This window comes from Mobula hypostoma (assembly GCF_963921235.1).
Source record: "Mobula hypostoma chromosome X1 unlocalized genomic scaffold, sMobHyp1.1 SUPER_X1_unloc_1, whole genome shotgun sequence".
Lineage (NCBI taxonomy): Eukaryota > Metazoa > Chordata > Chondrichthyes > Myliobatiformes > Myliobatidae > Mobula > Mobula hypostoma.
In genome coordinates, this window is record NW_026948165.1 from 305554 (window position 1) to 326888 (window position 21335).

Genomic DNA, 21335 nt, shown 5'->3' on the forward strand with positions numbered 1-21335 from the left:
TGACTATGACTATTTAAGAGGAACCTGAGGGGGAACTTCTTCACTCAGAGTGATGACGAGCTGTCAGTGCAAGTGGTAGAGCTGAGTTCAATTGTAAGAGAAGTTTGGACAGGTATATGGAGTGATATGTGCTGGTTGCAGGTAGATGGGACTAGGCAGTAAAAAACTGTTTGGCGTGGACTAGATGGGCTGAAGTGCCTACTCCATAACCCAACCCTGTTCAACCAAGACCAATGTAACCCAACCCAACCAAATTCAGTTCAATACAACCCAATCAAAACCAATCTAAACTACCTCGACCTGACCTGATCTAATCCAATTCAACCAGGATTGGCGGAACCCAAGCGGACTCACCAAAATGAACCCAACGTTTAGCATGAAATCCCCAACCCCTCCCTAAAACCTCAACCCAAAACCAATCCAGTACCAGGACAGCGCATACGTCCCCTACCCCGACCCAGGCCGGTCCAGAACTCGCTCCATTTTCTTCATCCCCTTCCCTGTCCATCCACCCGCCGAGACCCGGAGCACAGCTCATATCTCCAGTAGCCCGCTCTGCTCAGTGGGGTCCGCCTCCTCGACAGTCCGGGAGCCGCTCTCCTGAGTCCCGTCTCCAGGTGAGGAAGGGGGTCGGATCTCCTCACCCTCTCGGGGCTCCCGCTCGTTGTCGGCGGGGGCGGCCGCTGGAGGGGCGGGGGCGGCGGCGGCGGCGGGAGGGGCTCCGTGACTACGCTGGTGTTTGGCCAGGTGGTCGCTGCGGGTAAAGCGGCGGGCGCAGAGCGGGCAGTGGAAGCGCCGTTCGCGCGTGTGGGCGCGGACGTGTCGCTCCAGTTCGTCAGCGCGGCCGAAGCGGCGGCCACAGAGCAGCCAGCTGCAGGCGAACGGCCGCTCGGAGCTGTGCCAGCGGAGGTGCGCCTTCAGGTGCGACGCCTTGCCGTAGACCTTGCCGCAGCCCGGCACTTGGCAGCTGTGAAGCCAGCGCCGCGGCTGCGGGACGCCCCTGCCCGGCTCCCCACGGCTGGACCAGGTGCAGGGGACTCCCACTCCTCCTCCACCTGTTCCTACTCCGCTCTGCTTGGGCCCGCCACCTTCACGGGACAGAATGCCGCCCCCTCCCGCTGTGGGCGCGGGGTACGCGCAGCTGAAGTCCCCCGGGAAGGAGGGGAGCGGCGACTGGAAGGCGGCGGCGGAACTGGGGTGCGGCTGGAAGGTGTCCAGGCCAGCGGCGGAGGGAGGCGGGGGACAGAGCCAGCCGGCGCCCGGGTGGACGTCCCACCAAGAGGTCCCAGGGGAAGAGGGGTGGTCGGAGGAGGAGGAGGGTGGTGAGCCCACCTTGTACCAGGGGTAAGCGCTGGCTGCCTCCAACGCCGCGCACGCTCCGTGCAGGCAGTCGGCAGACGGCAGGTTGCGGGGGGGCAAGAGGGGAGGATCGGGGAAGGAGGAGTACTCCGCAGCCGAGACGGCCGGACTGTGGGCGTTGGAGGAGGACGAAGGAGGAGTGGAGGAGGAGGAGGGAGATTGGTGGAGCAGACTGTGTCCATAGAAATCCAGAGCATCGTCCGAGCAGGGGAGGCGGGAGGGGGCAGCCAAGAGGTCTACTGTCCCAGGGCTGGCGGGGCCCCTCGCCCCTCCTCGGTAGAGCCGGCCGGAGGTGGAAGTGGAAGAGGAGGGGCTGGTGGTCTCGGCCGGAGGAGTAGGGCTCCCGAAGACGCCGCAGGTGCCCGAGAGTAGGGCGAAGGGGTTGGAAGCGAAGGAGCCTTCTTCCTGAGGGGGAGGAGAGGGAGAGGAAAGCAGATGGGGTGGGGAGAGAGCAGGGAGAACAGAGGGAGGGAATGAGAGAGAGAGAGACGGAGAGTGGAGGAGATGGGAGGGGGAGAGACAGAGGGGAGAGGTAGAGGGGGAAGGGGAGAGGCAGGGAGTACAAGAGTAGAGCAGGAGGGGATGGGGATAGAGTGAGTGGAGGGAGGAAAGGAGAGGATGGAGTGGGCAGAGGGAGGAAAGGAATAGGGAACGAAACGGAAGGCAGAGGGAGGGGAGGGGAGGGAAGGGAGGAGAAAAGGCAGAGGGGCAAAGGGGGAAGAGAAAAAGAGTGAGGGGTTACAGATTGTAATCTCAATCCACCTCCCCAAAATCAACAAATATCCTCCCACCGTGTCAGTCCCCAAACTAATCCCACTGTCCTGTGTCAGTGCCCAAAGAAATCCCACTGCCTCGCTCCCTCCCCACAGCCTCGTGACAGTCTCCAAACTAATCCCACTGCCCTACCCACCCCACAGCCTTGTGTCAGTATCCACACAGATCCCAGAACCCCGACCTTTCCCCACAGCCCCGATTTCTCCCCCAGAGCTCTGATCTCTCCCCAAGCCCCATGTTTCAATAGGTTTCAATAGATGCATTTAATGTCAGAGAAATGTATACAATATGCATCCTGAATCAGTCCCCACTCTAATCTCATGTCCCTGATCTCTCCCCACAGTCTTGAGTCAGTCCCCAGAAAAATCCCACTTCCCCAGGTCTTTCCCACACAGCCCTGTGTCTGTCCCGGAACAAATCCCACTGCTGTGTTCCCTCCCCGCAGCTCCCTGTCAGTCGCAAAACTAATCCCACTCCCCCACTCTCTCCCCACAGCCCTGAATTAGCTTCCAAACTAATCCCACTCTCTCTCCATAGCCCCATGTCAGTCCCCAAACTAATCCCACTGCCCCACTCTCTCCTCACAGCCCTGTGTCAGTCCCCAAACTAATCCAATCCCACTGTCTCGCTCTCTCCCCACAGCCCTAAATCAGTCCCTAAACTAATCGCACTGCCCCACTCTCTCCCCACAGTCCCATGTCAATCCCCAAACTAATCCCACTGTCCCGTGTCAATCCCTAAACTAATCCCACTGGCCCACTCTCTCCTCACTGTCCTGTGTCAGTCCCCACACTAATCCCACTGCCCTGCTCTCTCCACAGCCCCAAACTATTCTCACTGTCCAGCTTGCTCTCAGAAAAACATGAAGAATTAATCTTGAAATGGAAATGAATTGAGGGATAGAACGTGTGTGTGTATGTGTGTAGAATGTGAGGTAGGAAGAATGATATGATGTGACAGTGAGAGATAGAGTGACTGAGATCAGACAGAGGAGGGTGAGAAAAGGACAAAGGGAGAAATAAATAGTGATGGAGAGATAGCAAGAGAGGGAGAGAGAAGGACAGATAAATAGAGTGACAGAGAAGACAAGAAAAAGAGAGAAAGAGGCAAAGATAAAGAGATAGACAGAGTGAATGGGAGAATGGAATTGTTGAGATATACAGAAAGATACAAGGAGGGAGGGGAGAGTGAGGAGGAGGTAGAGAAATGGGAGAGAGACAGACAGAATTCTAGAGAGTGAGTTTGAGAGAGGGAAAGTGAAAATGGTGCCCGGATGATCCGGGATTTGTCAGGATCTGTGGGTTATTTCTGTCTGCTCCCCACAACCCCCACTCTCCCTGGCCCCCTCTCTTCCTCCATACCCCAGTCCACTGTCTCAGTACATCCCTGCCCGCTTGCAGGAAGAAGTTCTCTCTACACAGACCACAAGGCAACGTGAACAAGATGTGTACATTCATTCAATCTCTTTTCTTAGACCCCTTCTGTCCCACTCCATCCATCCCTGCCTCTCTCCACCACACTTTTCTCATCCTCATCTCTGCTTCAATCTCTATTCCTTTATCTTTTCTCAATCCCTCCCTCTTTCTCTCTTCACTCACAGCCTATCGATCCCTGTGTCTATCTCTCCTTCCCAGTCTTTGTCTCCCGCTCTCACTCCTGTCTCAACTTCTCTCCCTTCCTTTCTCGCTTTTTTTCTCTCTTCATCGCTCTCTCCTGTTTTCTCTCTGTCTCACTCTCTCCATTCCTCAACCCCTTCCACTCTCTACTTTCTCCCTGTTTCTTTCATTCTCTCTCTCCCCCTTCTTCCCATCTGCTTCCCTCTCTCTCCTCACTCTTTTCACTCTCTCCTCTCTCCTCCACTTCTCTCACCTCCCTCTCTCCTCATCTTTTTCTGGTTTCCTTTTCCTCTTTCCATCACTTCCCCTTTTTCTCCCACAGTCTATATCTCTCCTCTCTCCCCTCTTTCACTCTCTCCCATCCTCCCTGACAATCCCCTTTCACTCTCCCCTCTCTCATCCTTTTACTTGCCTTTGCCCCATCCCTCCCTCTCTGCTGCTTTCTGTCACTTGCTGTCTCCCGCTATCCCCTTCCCCCGCTCTGCCTGCCCCCTTTCTCTCTCCCTCTCTCCCCCACCACCCCTTCACTCTGCCACGTTTGTATTTGGAATCCATTGCTCTGTGAATCTTCCCCCTCAACTCGTCTTTCTGCTCTCTCATTCTCTCCCTCTTTCTCCACCCATTATGACCCTCTCTCCCCTCTCTCCCCCATGAACCTCTTCCTGCTCCTCTGCTCCACCCCCTCTCCTATCTTCTATCTCCCCTCCCTTTTCTCTTCCCCTCTGTCTGCCTCCCTCCCCTTCTGCCCCTCTCTCCTTCTCACTTTCTCTTCCCTTCCACCTTCTCTTCCCCCTCTCCCTCCCTTTCTCTCTCCAGTTCTCCTCTTTCCGTCTCCCCTCCCTTTCACTGCCTCTCTCTCTTTCTCATACCCCTCTCCCTCTCTTTCCCATACCCCTCTCCTTTCACGCTTCCCCTTTTCTCAACCCCTCACTCCCATTCTCTCTCTCTCTCTCTCTCTTATTCCCACTCTCCCTTCCTCCCCGTCGCTCTCCCCTTATCCACTCTCTCTCACTCCCACTCTCTCTTTTCCCTCTCCCGCCTTCTTTTCCCCCTCGCCTTCCACGCTCTCTCCCCACCTGGAACGGACGACAGGCGCCCCGCAGAAGGAGGGAAGGAAGACCCGCGCTCACCTCTAGAACCGAAGTCGCCATCTCCTTTGCCCGGGTGAGAGTTCGAGACCCGCAGCCGCCACCCTCTGTAGTAGCGTTTCTTGGTGTGCCTGGTCCGGGCTCAGGAGGGACCCGCCTCTCTAATTACAGTGTGTGGCAGGTTTTAAAGACATGAGCCGGCTCCCCCCCCCCTGCTCTCAGTCTCTGGGGGTGTCAGTGATGCACCATAATGTTCTCTTAAAATCCCTGCGTTCCCACTCCCTCCACACCACCACACACACACACACACACAACAGGACTGCCCTTATGTTCAAAGCCTCCCAAGTTACTTTGAAACAGATTTTAATTTTCCCTTCTGCGAAACCGTTAACCCCCGACAAAAAAAACCCAATAAATCTATAACCTGTGTGAATCCAATATTTCCGCGCTCTCTGCAAAACCATTCACTGGGCGGAGATCTGTTTAAATCACTGATTATTTTCAAGTCCTCTTCAATCTACCCTAATCGACTATATTTATAGTCACAATCTATTTAAATCATAAGATATAGGGGCAGAATTAGGCTATTTGGCCCGTCGAGTCTGCTCCGCCATTCGATCATGACTGATTTGGTATCCTCCTCAACCCTATTCTCTCGCCTTTCCCCACAAACTTTGACGCCCTTACTAATCAAAAAACTATCAACCTCTCCACAGCCGTCTGTGGCAATGAATTCTATAGATTAATCACCCTCTGGCTAAAGAAATCATTGCTTCCTCTACAATATTTACAATATTATTCTTCATAGTTTTTACAATCTATTTAAAACATTAATTTATTTATAGTCTCTACAGTATATTTCAATCACTTTCTTTAAAATATTTATGATCTTTTAAATCAATATTTTGTAGTATTAGTAATCTATTCAAATCATTAATTTCTCCTTAATATTTACAATCTACTTTAATAATTATATTCTCTGCCATATCTGCAATCTTTTTCAATCACTGATTCCTTTTTAGCATTCGCCATCTTTTAAAATTACACTGTCTGAAACCTTTGCACTCTATTCAAATCATTAATTTCTTCACAATATTTATAAAGTATTGAAACCAATGTTTAAATGATGGGTGCAGTTTATCTGTTTACATTATTATCTTCTTTGCAATATTTACAACCTAGTAAAAGCATTGTAGATTTGCAAAATATTTAAATGATTAATGTCTGTGCAGTTTTTTCAATTATTATCATTCTGTGCAGTAGTTACAGCCTATTTAAATCATTATTTTATAGGTAGTTGTTGCGATCTACACTCAGCGTAATATCTGTACCTAATAAAGTGGCCATTGAGTGTATGATTGTGGTCTTCTGTTGCTGCTGTACCCATGAACACTATCTCACTATTTTTGCTCTCTTTTAATTTTTTTATATACACTCAATGGCCACTTTATTAAGTGCAGGAGTGGAACCTGGTGTGGTCTTCTGCGGCCGTAGCCCGTCCACTTCAAGGTTCGATGTGCTGTGTGTTCAGAAATGCTCTTCTGTACACCAACGTTGTAATGTCTGGTTATTTGAGTTACTGTCACCTTCCTTGTCAGCTTGAACCAGTCTGGCCATTCTCCTCTGACCTCTCTCATTAACAAAGTGTTTTCACCCACAGAACTGCCGCTCACTGGATGGTTTTAGTTTTTTTGCATCATCCTCTGTAAACTCTAGAGACTCTGCGTGAAAATCCCAGGAGATCAACAGTTTCTGAGATACTCAAACCACCCCGTCTGGCACCAACTATCATTCCACAGTCAAAGTCACTTAGATCACATTTCTTCCCCATTCTGATGTTTGGTCAGAACAATAACTGAACATCTTGACCATGTCTGCATGCTTTTATGCACTAAGTTGATGCCACATGATTGGCTGATAAGATATTTGCGTAAGGAGCAGGTGTACCTCATAAAGTGGCCACTGAGTGTAATTAAATCATTCCGTGCAGTACTTACAACCTAATTGAATCATTATTTTATTTGTAGGTTTTGCAATCGATTTAAGTAATTAACTTCTGTGCAATTCTTATAACCTGTTTAAATGATTTCTGTTTTTGCAGCATGTGCTGCAAAATTATTAATTAAATTAATAATTTAAATTATTAATTTCTGTACAATATTTACAATTCGTTTAAATTACTATTTTATTTATAGTATCTGCAGTCTAATTTATGAGCACTATTTACCATCTATTTAAATCAAACTTTATAGTACTGTATCTACAAGCTCTTTAATTCATTAATTTCTATTTACAATCTACTTAAGTCATTATTTGTAGAATCTACAAACTATTGGAATCAATAATTTTAGCAATCCTGTTGCAGGTTTGTGTCCCGAAATGTCAACATTCCTTTCCTCCCACAGAGGCTGCTCGACCCATTGAGTTCCTCCAGCAGATTGTGCCTGGCTCCAGATTCCAGCATCTGCAGTCTCCTATATCTCCATTTAACTCAGTCATTTTTGTATGATTTATTATATTTAAACCTGACACTTTTGCAATAATACAAATTCATTTAAACTGGAATTCTGAAATATTTGAAAAATATTAAATTGGACCTGTATAAAAGCTACTTAAAATTTAAACAGGATATTCTTTTTATATTCATAATCGATTTAATTTAGTTATTTATAATCTTTAGTTAGGATAGTTTTGTATTTGCAATCTATTCAAATCTGATTTTTAAAATAACTTTAAAACCTATAAGTACATATGAAAATGGATTTTTGTATTTATATCATTCAGGTATTTTTATAATATTTACAGAGTACATAAACAATGTTTTTACAAAGTTGAATAACTTTTTCAAATGTCTTTATCCAAGTGTGTGTACTTGTATGTCTGTATACGTATGTGTTTTTTTGGTCTGTAATCAATTTGCAATATTTTTCACATTCATGTAATTTAGCTTTTTTTTCTAAACTTATTAATTTGTGCATTATGTAGTTGTGGACCTGTGTGCCAGTGATTTTGTTGCCCTTGTTTCTGTGTGCTTGTATGTCTGTGTGTGTCTCTGTACCCAGGGTAAGTATTCAGTTTATATATTCTGGTATGTACAGTCTGTTCGTGCATGTTCCTGTATTTCTGTCATGGTGTAACTGTTGTCTGTCTGTATTTGTGTCAGTTTGTCTGTAACTCTGTGTTTTCTATGTGTGTGTGTGTGTGTGTTTGTGTGTGTGTCTGTGTGTCTGTGTTTTGTATGTAGCCGTATTTCTGTGTCATAACTAGTTTTGTACATGTCATCTCTCTGCATTCATATGCGTGTGTCTGTATGTCTGTATACATACTGATGTGTTATTTTTTTGTCTGTGTAAGCCTGCACTTAGTGTGCTTGTTCAGTGTATGTGCACGTGAGGGAATGTCTCACATACCCACACAAGCAATCTCACACACATGTGGACTCCCACATACAGACACAAACACTTTCTTACACTCTCACACACTCATTCTCACACACAGACACTATCCGACACATACACTTATACTCTTTATCACACAAGCACACACGCTTATGCTCCCTCACAGTCATCCAGATTCATATTCATTCATTCTCTCTTTCTCTGACACATACACCTCTCTAAAACCAGAAGTCCAAGTCAGACCACTTTTATTCAATTATCCATATTACCTGACTGTAAGTAAAGAGTAAAAATAAGAGAAACCTTGATCTCAGGTGCAGGGAATGTGGAAGAGTGTGTGAAATGTGTATGTCGTTTTGGAAAGTCTTCAGGCAAAGGGTTAATGTTCCATCCAATTATAATGGATCAAGTCAAAATGATGGTGAATATTTTTGGTGCTGAGATCAAGACCATAGACTTAATTAGACAATATTATAACCCTGCCCAGGATTGTGGATTGGTGGGAAAGCAGTATATGGGACACAGAGAGAAGGGGGCAGGGAGAGATACGGTGGGGGGGGGGGGAATGATGTAAAAGAGAGGGGGAGGAGAGGAAGGGGAGTAATGGCTAGGAGGGAGGAGGAGAAGGGAAGAAAGAGGGAGAGAGGAAGGGGGAAGTAAGAGGGTAAGAGAGAGAGGGTGGAGATGAAAAGACGGGAGAAGAGGGAGAGATAGAGTTACAGCTTAAGAAAAAAATTCTGAGACCAATTTTGTTCACTCAGAGAGATAAAAATCAAGGCCAAGAGAACACATGTGAGGGAGCACTACATTGTGGGAGGGGCGGTGGGGAGGGAGTGTCACGCTGTGGGAGGGGCGGTGAGGAGGGAGCACCACGCTGTGGGAGGGGCGGTGATGGGGGAGCGTCACGCTGAGGGAGAGGCGGTGAGGAGGGAGCGTCACGCTGTGGGAGGGGCGGTGATGAGGGAGCGTCACGCTGTGGGAGGGGCGGTGAGGAGGGAGCGCCGTGCTGTGGGAGGGGCGGTGAGGAGGGAGTGTCAAGCTGTGGGAGGGGCGGTGAGGAGGGAGCACCACGCTGTGGGAGGGGCAGTGAGGAGGGAGCATCACGCTGTGGGAGGGGCGGTGATGAGGGAGCGTCACACTGTGGGAGGGGCGGTGAGGAGGGAGCGCCGTGCTGTGGGAGGGGCGGTGATGAGGGAGTGTCACGTTGTGGGAGGGGCGGTGATGAGGGAGTGTCACGCTGTGGGAGGGGTGGTGAGGAGGGAGCGTTACGCTGTGGGAGGGGCGGTGAGGAGGGAGCGCCGTGCTGTGGGAGGGGCGGTGAGGAGGGAGTGTCACGCTGTGGGAGGGGCGGTGAGGAGGGAGCGCCGTGTTGTGGGAGGGGCGGTGAGGAGGAAGCACCATGCTGTGGGAGGGGCGGTGAGGAGGGAGCACCACGCTGTGGGAGGGATGGTGAGGAGGGAGCACCACGCTGTGGGAGGGGTGGTGGGGAGGGAGCATCACATTGTGGGAGGGATGGTGAGGAGGGAGCGTCACATTGTGGGAGGGATGGTGAGGAGGGAGCGTCAAATTGTGGGAGGGACGGTGAGGAGGGAGCACCACTCTGGGAGGGGCGGTGAGGAGGGAGCATCACATTGTGGGAGGGATGGTGAGGAGGGAGCACCACGCTGTGGGAGGGGCGGTGGGGAGGGAGCATCACATTGTGGGAGGGATGGTGGGGAGGGAGCGTCACATTGTGGGAGGGGCGGTGGGGAGGGAGCGTCACATTGTGGAAGGGACGGTGAGGAGGGAGCACCACGCTGTGGGAGGGACGGTGAGGAGGGAGCATCACATTGTGGGAGGGACGGTGAGGAGGGAGCACCACGCTGTGGGAGGGGCAGTGGGGAGGGAGCGTCACATTGTGGGAGGGATGGTGAGGAGGGAGCACCACTCTGGGAGGGGCGGTGGGGAGGGAGCACCACATTGTGGGAGGGATGGTGAGGAGGGAGCACCACGCTGTGGGAGGGGCGGTGGGGAGGGAGCGTCACATTGTGGGAGGGATGGTGAGGAGGGAGCACCACGCTGTGGGAGGGGCGGTGGGGAGGGAGCGTCACATTGTGGGAGGGAGGGTGAGGAGGGAGCGTCAAATTGTGGGAGGGACGGTGAGGAGGGAGCACCACTCTGGGAGGGGCGGTGAGGAGGGAGCATCACATTGTGGGAGGGATGGTGAGGAGGGAGCACCACGCTGTGGGAGGGGCGGTGGGGAGGGAGCGTCACATTGTGGGAGGGATGGTGGGGAGGGAGCGTCACATTGTGGGAGGGGCGGTGGGGAGGGAGCGTCACATTGTGGGAGGGGCGGTGGGGATGGAGCATCACATTGTGTGAGGGGCGGTGAGGAGGGAGCACCACGCTGTGGGAGGGGCGGTGGGGAGGGAGCGTCACGCTGTGTGAGGGGCGGTGGGGAGGGAGCACCACGCTGTGGGAGGGGCGGTGGGGAGGGAGCGTCACATTGTGGGAGGGACGGTGGGGAGGGAGCGTCACATTGTGGGAGGGGCGGTGGGGAGGGAGCGTCACATTGTGGGAGGGACGGTGAGGAGGGAGCACCACGCTGTGGGAGGGGTGGTGGGGAGGGAGCGTCACATTGTGGGAGGGGCGGTGGGGAGGGAGCACCACGCTGTGGGAGGGGCGGTGGGGAGGGAGCGTCACGCTGTGTGAGGGGCGGTGAGGAGGGAGCACCACGCTGTGGGAGGGGCGGTGGGGATGGAGCGTCACGCTGTGTGAGGGGCGGTGAGGAGGGAGCACCACGCTGTGGGAGGGGCGGTGGGGAGGGAGCGTCACGCTGTGTGAGGGGCGGTGAGGAGGGAGCACCACGCTGTGGGAGGGGCGGTGGGGAGGGAGCGTCACATTGTGGGAGGGGCGGTGGGGAGGGAGCACCACGCTGTGGGAGGGGCGGTGGGGAGGGAGCGTCACGCTGTGTGAGGGGCGGTGAGGAGGGAGCACCACGCTGTGGGAGGGGCGGTGGGGAGGGAGCGTCACACTGTGGGAGGGGCGGTGAGCATCACATGATCTCTCAAGTGCTGTTTGGGAGCAATTTGAAAGGTGCGGGTAAGATGCATTCCAAAGAAGAATAAGTAGATATATCAAGAGTAAAAGAGCTGAGAGTAGATATCAGACCGCTGGAAAATAACGTTAGAGAGGTAGTAATGGGGGACAAGGAAACAACAGACAAACTCAACAAGTATTTTGCATCAGTCTTCACTGTGGAAGACACTAGCAGTATTGAGAGTGTCAGGAGGCAGAAGTGAGTGTTGTTGCTATTACTAGGGAGAAGGTGCTTGGGAAGCTGAAAGATCTGAACGTTTATTAAGTCACCTGGATCAGATGGACTCCACCCCAGCGTTCTGAAAGAGGTGGCTGAAGAGATTGTGGAGGCATTAGTAATGATCTTTCAAGAATCACTAGATTCTGGAATGGTTCCAAAAGACTGGAAAATTGCAAAGGGAGGCAGAAGAAAGGAAATTATGGGCCAGATGGGTGGAGGGCAGGTAGTGTTAAGGAAGTAGAGAGGCTGCAGCAGGACTAAGGCAGATTAGGAGACTGGGCAAAGAACTGGCAGATGGAATATGCTGTCAGGAAGTGTGTGGTCATGCACTTTGGTATAAAAAATAAAGGCATAGACTATTTTCTGAACAGGGAAATAATTCAGAAATCAGAGGTGCAAAGGGACTGGAGAGTCATACAGGATTCATTGCAGGATGAGTCAGGGGTAAGGAAGGCAAATGCAATGTTAGCATTCATTTCAAAAAGACTAGAATATAAAAGCAAGGATGTAAGTATTGTGTAACACACACAAAATGCTGGAGATTGGAGGACTGTGAGCAGTTTTCAGCCCCATATCTAAGAAAGGATGTGCTGACATTGGAGAGGGTCCAGAGAAGGTTCAAGAAAATAATTCTAGGAATGGAAGGATTAAGGTATGAGGAGCATTTCATGGTTCTAGGCCTGGACTCATTGGAGTTCAGAAGAATGGGGGTGGTGGGGGAGAATTCTCATTGAAATGTACCAAATATTGAAAGGCCCAGATAGAGTGGATGAGGAGAGGGTGTTTCCTATAGTGAGGGAATCTAGGACCAGAGTGCGCAGTCTCAGAATTGAAGAATGTATCTTTGGAGCAGAACTGAGGAGGAATTTCTTCAGTCAGATGGTGGTGAATCTGTGGAATTCATTGCCACAGACAGATGTGGAGACATAATCATTGGGTGTATTAATGTAATCAAATGCTTGAGATACTACATGATGTCGTTCATCCTGATTCATTTCAAATTGTTGTCGGGGATTTCAGTCAGGCTTGTTTGAAGGAAACCCTGCTCAATTACAATCAGCATATAACCTGTAGCACCAGAGGTCCCAACACACTAGACTGCTGTTAAACTAAGATAAGGAATGCCTTCAGTTCCTTGCCCAAGACTGCATTTTGGTAAATCAGATCACTTGGCTGTCCTTCTCCCGCTTGCATACAGGCAGAGGCAAAAGAACTAAGCTCCAGAGAGCAGGACCATAAAGAGATGGTTGCAGGAGATAGAGGAGCGGCTAAGGGAGTGCTTCGAGTCAGTTGAGTGGGCCATGTTTAAGGACTCGAGTGTGGATGTGAATGAATACACCATGGTGGTAATGGACTTTATTAAAACAGCTGTAGACGAGTGTGTCCCCACAAATCATTCAGACTCTCCCTCAATCAGAAACCCTGGATGAATCATGAGATCCACAATCTGCTGAGAGCCAGATCAATGGCATTCAGGTCTGTCGACCGAGAAAGTTACAAGAGATCCAGGTACGACCCCTGGAAAGCCATCTCATGGGCGAAGTGGCAATTCCAAATCAAACTTGAATCAACAAGGGATGCTCGACAGCTGTGGCAGGGGTGAATGCCATTACCTCCTCCAAAGTTAAATCAAGTGACATACTGTAGTTGACAACAGAGCTCAACTCCCAGATGAGCTCAATGCCTTTGATGCTCGCTTTGACCTTAAAAACATGGAGGGACCTTAATGAAATCTCACAGTCCCCAATGATCCAAGTCTCTGAGGCTGATGTGAGAGTATCATTCAGGAGGGTGACCCTCAAAAACTATACAAACCAGACGGGGTACATGACCACATACTAAAGACCTGTGCTGATTAACTGGCTGGAGTGTTCACTGAGATCTTTAACCTCTCGCTTCTGCAGTCTGCGGTACCCACCTGCTTCATGCAGACTTTAATTATACAGGTGCCCAAGAGGAACCTGGTAACCCACCTCAATAACTATTGCCCAGTAGCACCTACATCCACAGTGATGAAGTGTTTTGAGAGGGTGGTGATGAAACATATCAACTCCTGCCAGAGAAGCGACTTGGATCCACTTCAATTTGCCTACCAGAGCAACAGGACCACAGCAGATGCCATCTCATTGGCTCCTCACTCAACCCTGGAACATCTGGATGCTCTTTAAAGATTACTGCTCAACATTCAATACCTCATCCCCTCAAAACTAATCAATAAACTCCAAGACCTTGGCTACAATGCCTCTTTGTGCAACTGGATCCTCGATTTCCTCACTTGCAGACCCCAGTCAGTTCAGATTGGCAACAACATCTCCTCCACAATCTCCATCCACACAGGTGCACCACAAGGCTGTGTGCTTAGTTCCCTGCTTTGCTTACTTTACACTTAGCACTGTGTGACTAAGCACAGCTCCAATGCCATATTTCAGTTTGTTGACAACACCACTGTCGTTGGCCGAATCAAAGGTGGTGATGAAACAGCGTAGAGGAGGGAGGTTGAAACTCTGGCTGAGTGGTGCCACAGCAACAGCCTGTCTCTCAATGTCAGCAAAACCTAGGAGATGATTGTAGACTTCAGGAGGAGGAAACTGGAGGTTCATGAGCCAGTCCTCACTGGGGGATCAGAGGTGGAGAGGGTCAGCAACTTCAAATTCCTCAACGTTATCATTTCGGAGGATCTGTCCTGGGCCCAGCACGTAAGTGCAATTCCGAAGAAAGAATGCCAGTGCTTCTACTTCCTTAGGAGTTTGTGAAGATTCAGCACGACATCTAAAACTCTGACAAACTTCCATAGGTGTGTAGTGGAGAGAATGTTGACTGGCTGCATCACAGCCTGGTATGGAAACACCAATGACCTTGAACGGAAAATCCTACAAAATAATGGATATGATGCAATCTATTATGAGTAAAGTCCTCCCCACCATTGAGTACACCTACATGAAATACTGTCACTGGAAAGCAGCATCCATCATCAGGGACCCCCACCACCCAGGCCATGCTCTCTTCTCATTGCTGCCATCAGGGAGAAGGAGGTACAGGAACCTCAGGACTCACACCACCAGGTTCAGGAACAGTTATTACACCTCAACCATCAGGCTCCTGAACCAAAGGGGATAACTTCACTCACTCCAACACCGAACTCACATATGAACTCACGTTCAAGGAATCTTCATCCCATGTTCTCAATACTTATTGCTTATTTATTCATTATTATTGCTTTTTTCCTTTAGTATTTGCACAGTTTGTTGTTTTTGGCACTCTGGTTGAAAGCCCAAGTCGGGTGGTCTTTCATTGATTCTGTCACGTTATTATCCTAGAGATGTATTGAGTATGCCCACTCGGGGTTGTATATGGTGGCGTATATGTACTTTGATAATAAATTTGCTTTGAACTTTGATATTTAAAGCATTAAGTTATTGATTAGTTAAGGGCGTCAAAGGCAGGAGAATGGGGTTGAGAGGGAAAATAAATCAGCCTTGATGGAATGACAGAGTAGAATCAATGGGCCGAATGGCCTAATTCTGTTCCTATGTCTTATGATCTGATGCTCCGAAAGATCTCAGATGCGTCAAAGAACTGCAGCACGAATGAGTATTGATTTCTGAACATTTAAACACGATTTAATATTTCCCTTCTTTGATTTTATCCCTTTGGCCCTCTGTTCTTCAGCTCTTCATCTCCACTCCCCCACCCCCCCCCCAACCCCAGTTCCACTAAAACAGCCCCGTCCTACACCCTTCAACCCGTCGCATCACAGGAGTCGGCGGGACTGACCACGGAGGGTTGGCAAAGGGACGCGCCAGGTGCTCGTGAGCGAGGCTGTTCTTAGATTGCGGGGGGAGGGGTGCGGGGGTGTGAAGAGGGTGGTTGTGAGTGGGAAGGACTCCTGGAGGAATGGAGTGGTCTAACGTAGACCATCAGAGCTGCTTAGATTAGAGTCATCAGATTCCAGTTCATGAAATTAGAGAGAGTGAGTGGGAGAGGAAGGGATGGAGGTAGAGAGGGAGAGGGTGTGGAACAGACACTCCGTGTAGGCAGCACCACGCCCTCTCCGACCTGGGGAAGTCACCCCTCCCACACCCCGAGATCCTGGTCATGGAGGGAGGGGCGTAAACGTGTGTGTGTCGCCGTGTGAACCACACTACCCAGACCAGGAGATCGAGTAGCCGGGGACCCTCACTGCCCTCCTCCCGACCGATCTCCCCACCTTTCCTGAGGGAGGAATAGAACTCATCTGTCTCCAGCCGTACTTTGCAGAGGTTTAAACTCTTCCCTCTTTCCTCTCCTTTCTCCTCCTCTCTTCCCTCTCCTCCCCCTTCATCCCCTGCACTTCCTTCCCCTCCTTTCCTCCCTCCCTCCAACTCTCCCCACACCTCCTCTCTGCCCTTTCCTCCTCCACTCCCACAATCCCTCTCCACTTTCCCCTCCTTCCCCTCCCCCACTACCGCATTCCCCTTCCTCCCTCCCCTCCCGTCCTCACCCTTCCCAAACACTGCAGGAAGAGCCATCAGTGGTCTGACTGTCTTTTCCAAATTGACAACAGCTGGTCGGCAGCTCACCACTAACCACCACCTCAGCGATGCGCTGAATAAACCCAGGCATCATCGTAGGACAAGGACGCAGGGCGAGGTCCTTCCGCTTCTTTCTGGCCTGTTGCACAGAACACAGGACACAGAAAAGTACAGCACACAATGCTGTGCTGAACTATTTAAACTAGTAATTAAACTCTTAACTAAACTAATCCCTTCTGCCTACACATATCCCTATATGTCCATATCCCTCTATTCCCTGTGCATCCGTGTGTCTGTGCCTCTCAAACATCCTCTATCATATCTGCCTCCACCACATTCTGGGATCCCACCACTCTGTATGTAACAAAAATACCTTTGAACTTACCCCCTCTCACCTTAAATGCATGCCCTTTGGTATTAGACATTTTCACCCTGGTAAAAATATATTGGCTGTCTACTCTATCTGTGTCTCTCACAATCTATCAGACCTTGCCTGGGATGGAGTGTACTGGTCACGGGGTGAGACTGGGTCTGTTCCCCCTGGAGTGAAGTAGCCTGTGGCCCCTGATAGTATTACAGAATGAAGGCTGACAGGGCCGTTAAGAACACACATGCAACATGTCTGCCTTTATCAGTTGAGACACTGAGTTCAAGAGCCAGGAAGTTATGTTGCAGCTTTATAAAACTGTTCGGGCCGCATCTGGAGTATTAGAATCATTTCTGGTTACCCCATTACAGGAAGGGTGTGGGGGCTTTGGAGAGGGTGCAGAAGAGGTTCACCAGGATGCTGCCTGGATTAGAGAGCGTGAGCTATAAGGAGAAGGTGGACAAACTTAGGTTGTTTTCTCTGGAGCAACGGAGACTGAGGGGAGATCAGATAGAGGCTTATAAGATTATGAGAGGCATTGATAAAGTAGACAGACAGCATCTTTTTTCCCAGGGTAGGTTTGAGGAGATTGAAAGGGGACCTAAGAGGCAGGTTTTCCAAATTGTGTACAGTTTTGATCACTGCTTTACAGGAAAGATGTTAGTAAACTGGAAAGAGTGCAGAAAAGATTCACCGGGATGTTGCCTGGGCCTGGGGGTCTCAGTCACAAGGAGAGGTGGTGTAAACTACAACTTTACTTCCTGGAACATAGGAGATTTAGGGGTGACCTGATAGGGTCACAAGGGGCACAGAAAGGGTGAAAGCACATAGTATTTTTCCTGAGGTGGGCTGCTAAAAACAAGAGGGTGCAGGTTTAAGATCAGAGGCAAGAGATTTAAAAGGGACATCGGGGCAGATTCTTCACACAGAGGGTGGTGCGCATTTGGAATGGGCTGCCAGCAACAACATTAGCAGCATTTAAAAGCTATCTCAATAAATAGACAGGAGAGGTTTAGAGGGCAAAGAGCCAAATGCCAGCAGATGGGACCAGCTCACTGGGCAACACAGTCAGTACAGACCAGTTGGGCCGAAAGGCCTTTTCAATGCTGTCCCGCTCTGGGACATTCAGAAACAAGGGTTAGCTGGTCCCGTAGCTAATCCACCCAGGATTTTCCCAATTCCGAACATTTTTTCCCTCTGAGGTTTGAGATGGGTCAGGAATCAAGCACTGCTGAGAAATTCCATCGATGTGAGTAAAGCTGTCACAGTGGGTGCAGAAGTCTGGTTGTGGGGAGGGGAGGTTCAGAGGTGGACAGTGATTGAGGGGTGTTGTCAGAGATCTGATTCATTGTGGAAGTTCTCCAGAGAGGGAGAGAAATGGACGGGCGGGAGAGTGCAGAAGAGAAACCATTGTGGGGGGGCACTAAGGAAGTAGCATTTTGGGTGGGTGTGTGTGGAGGGAGGGGTGGTAAGGGGAGAGGGCTGTGAGGGGCAGCGAGTAGGGAGTAGCTGTGGGGAGGGAGACAGTGAGAGTCAGAGAGCAAGGGAGGATGGAAGGGGAGAGGGGAAAGGGAGAGAATGTGATGGGGAGTGGGAGAGAGCATGTGAAAGGGAGGGAAGGAAAGAATTAGGGGAACGGTTAGAGAACATGCCCCACACATTGAGGGATGGGAGGGAGTCCCTGAGTGGGGTAATTAGTCAAGGATGGGGGCCTGTCGGATACCCTGTGCACTCTGTACCCCTCCCTGTACTCTGCTCCCCTCTGGCTCTCTCTCCCCCATCTGCCTTCTCTCCCACTCCTTCTCTTTCTCTGTCATCCTCTCTCCTCTCCTCTCTCTCACTCCTCATTTTCTCTTCTCTCTCTTTCTCACATGCTGCCTCTCTCTCTTTCTCTTTACCTCCCCCTCTCGCCACATCCCCATCTGTGTGTGAGTCTCTCTCTCTCTCTCTCACTTTTTCTTTCTCTCTTTGAATCTCTCTCTCCCCTCCCTCCCTCTTTCCTCCCCCTTCCTCCCCCCTCTCTCTTTCCCCAATCTCTCTCTCTCTCCCACCACTCCCTCCCATGTTCCTTGATCTCCCTGTACACAGACTGACCACAATGGTATCCAACCACAAGATATGTGCAGGAAAATAAGGGCTGACCGAATCCAAAAAACAAAATTACTGGTGCACAGAATTAAACCAACGTCTCATACACAAAGGAGCAGTGTTTGAGAGCTCTGCTGAATTAAGGTTATAAACAGTTTATTTGCAAGCAATGTTAAATGTTAAGGAGAACTAATAGTGTTATCAGTTATCAAGAGGGGTTTGAACACCAAGGGAAAAAGTGGTTCTTGAGTTGCATGGTGGGACCACCTGGGGACGTGTGGTCAGTTTCAAAGTTCAAAGTAAATTTACTGTTTACTACCTTGAGATTCCTTTTCACATTCAGACAAAGAAATACAATACAAAAATAAATAGTAAAAATTCATATTGAGAACATGTGTTGTACAGTCATTTAAAGTGAGTCCATAGGTTGTGGAATCAGTTTAGTGTTGAGGTGAGTGAAGTTATCCACACTGGTTCAGGAACCTGACGGTTGAGGGGTAATAACTGTTCCTGAACCTGGTGGTGTGGGACCAGGGGCTCCTGTACCTCCTTTCTGATGGCAGCAGCGAGAAGAGAGAATGGCCTGGATGGTGGGGGTCACTGATAATGGGCGCTGCTTTCCTGTGGCAGTGCTCCTTGCAGATGTGATCATGGTAGGGTGTGCTGTGCCTGTGACGGGCTCCTCATTGAGGGAAGGAATGTTGGTGTGTTGACAGTAGTTCAGAGAAGGGAATAGAGAGCCAGAGGGAGCCACAGAGATGGGGAAGGGTGGAGGGGCCAGCGGTGGTTACAGAGACGGGGAAGGGTGTAGGGGTGGGAGAAGGTCACACGGATGCGAGGGGTGGAGGAGGTTACAGAGATAGGGAGGGGCTGTAAGACCATGATAGGCTCCCATTAGTAGTCTCCCAGACATTAGACAGCACTCCAGAATGTTCTGTGGTCTCTGTCTGTCTCTTTCTCTCTCTTTCTTTCTCTCTCTTTCTCTCTTGCCTCTTTCTCCCCCCTCTCCCCTCTCTCTCCCTCTCTCTCTCTCTCTCTCTCTCTATATATATATATATATATATATATATATGTCCTGACATCCTGCCAACTGGACGATTTAGTTTCAGCTGAACCCTCAAAGATTGAGCCTGTGTGGTTTTGAGCAATTTTCTGAAGCAATTTTGGCGAGCAAATTTCTTTTTATAATTCGTCTATTTATGCAGAGAGAGAGGAAAAAAATGTTCCCACTTTTCACCAAAATAGTCTGTGTTTCCGGACGAAGATTAGTCTTTAAAAAGAAAGATTGTCAGACCCACACAACACCCATGGTGCTTCCATTCCACACCCTGTCTCTGTCAACTCTCTGTAGGGTGGTGGACACAGCTCAGCACATCACATCTCTAAAAAATAAATAAAAGCCTCCCCTCCAAGGACTCTGTCTACACATCAGTCACTATGATCAGACTATTGAATAGTCCCCTAGTACGATAAGGCAGACTCTTGACCTCACAATCTACCTCATTGTGACCTGCACCTTACTGTCTGTCTGCACTGCACTTTCTCTGTAACTGTGACACTTCATTCTGCATTCTATTATTGTTTTACCTTGTTCTACCTCAACGCACTGTGTAATGATCTGTTTAGATGGCATGTAAAACAATGTTTCTCACTGTACCTCAGTACATGTCACAATGACACACCAATTTACCTATTTAATTTACATCCCCTTTCGAAGATTCCATCAGACCCAGACCCTGGTATATTAACTAAATGCATTTCCTCCCTCTCCCTCTCCCACAATACATCATGGGCACATTCCTCTCCTTTCCCAGTGCAGCCTCCTCCGGACCTGACTGTGGCTACAAGAGAAGGTGGAGAGAGTCAGAACCTTTAAATCCCGGGAGGTTAACATCTCAGATGACCTGTGCTGGGCCTAGCACAGTGACACAATCAGAAGGAAGGTGCAGCAACATTTTTATTTTCTTTGAAGGTTAAGGAGGTTTGGTTTGTCACCGAACAGTCTACCAAACTTCAACTGATGTCCTGTTGAAAATATCCTAACTGGAGCTTAATCTGGGCAAGTGTGAGGTGATACACTTTGGGAGGTCAGGTGCAAAGGGACAGGAGACTTTTCAACAGTGTTGATGTGCAGAGGGATCTTGGAGCACAAGTCCATAGCTCCCTGAAAATGGTTACACAGGGCAGTAAAGAAGGCATATTGCATGCTCACCTTTATTAGTTGGACAATGAGTTCATGAATCAGTAAGTTATGTTGCAGCTTTATAAAACTTTAATTGGGCCGCATCTGGAATATTGCATTCAGTTCTGGTCACCCCATTACAGGAAGGGTGTGGGGGCTTTGGAGAGGATGCAGAAGAGGTTCACCAGGATGCTGCCTGGATTAGAGAGCGTGGGCTATAAGGAGAGGCTGGACAAACTCGGGTTGTTTTCTCTGGAGTGGTGGAGGCTGAGGGGAGATCAGATAGACGTTTCTGACAGACATAGATAGAGTAGACAGCAATATCTTTTTCCCCCAGGGTTAAAAAGTCTAATACTAGAGGGCATGCATTCCAGGTGCGAGGAGATAAGTTCAAAGGAGATGTGCGGAGCAATTTTTTTTACACAGAGAATGGTGGGTGCCTGGAACGTGTTGCCGGGGAGCTGGTGGAGGCAAATGCAATGAAATCATTTAAGAGGCTGTTGGGCTGACATGTGAATGTGCAGGGAACAGGGGGATATGGACAGTGTTGAGGCAGAAGGGATTGTGTTCATTTCTGTTCAGTTTCGGGCACCTTACTATAAGGAAGTTGTCATTAAGCTGGAAAAAGTGCAGAGTTCATTTACGAGGATGTTG

At 49.5% G+C, this 21335-nt stretch overlaps 1 protein-coding gene across 1 annotated transcript; it reads right to left on the minus strand.

The window, feature by feature from the left end:
• Positions 1–534: 534 nt before the first annotated feature.
• Positions 535–4900, minus strand: LOC134341383 (transcription factor Sp7-like). The gene is made up of 2 exons (XM_063039245.1): positions 4826–4900; positions 535–1764 (listed from the first exon to the last, which is right to left on the minus strand). Exons 1-2 carry the CDS (start codon positions 4898–4900, stop codon positions 535–537), a joined length of 1305 nt encoding a protein of 434 aa, XP_062895315.1.
• Between the last annotated feature and the right edge of the window lie 16435 nt (positions 4901–21335).

Bases quoted from the DNA above. Each gene is read 5' to 3' on its own strand.
- LOC134341383 (XM_063039245.1), bottom strand. From the start codon at position 4,900: ATGGCGACTTCGGTTCTAGAGGTGAGCGCGGGTCTTCCTTCCCTCCTT. The intron at 1,765-4,825 runs GTGGGGAGAGAG...CCTCCCCCTCAG, and splicing joins GCGCCTGTCGTCCGTTCCAG to GAAGAAGGCTCCTTCGCTTC.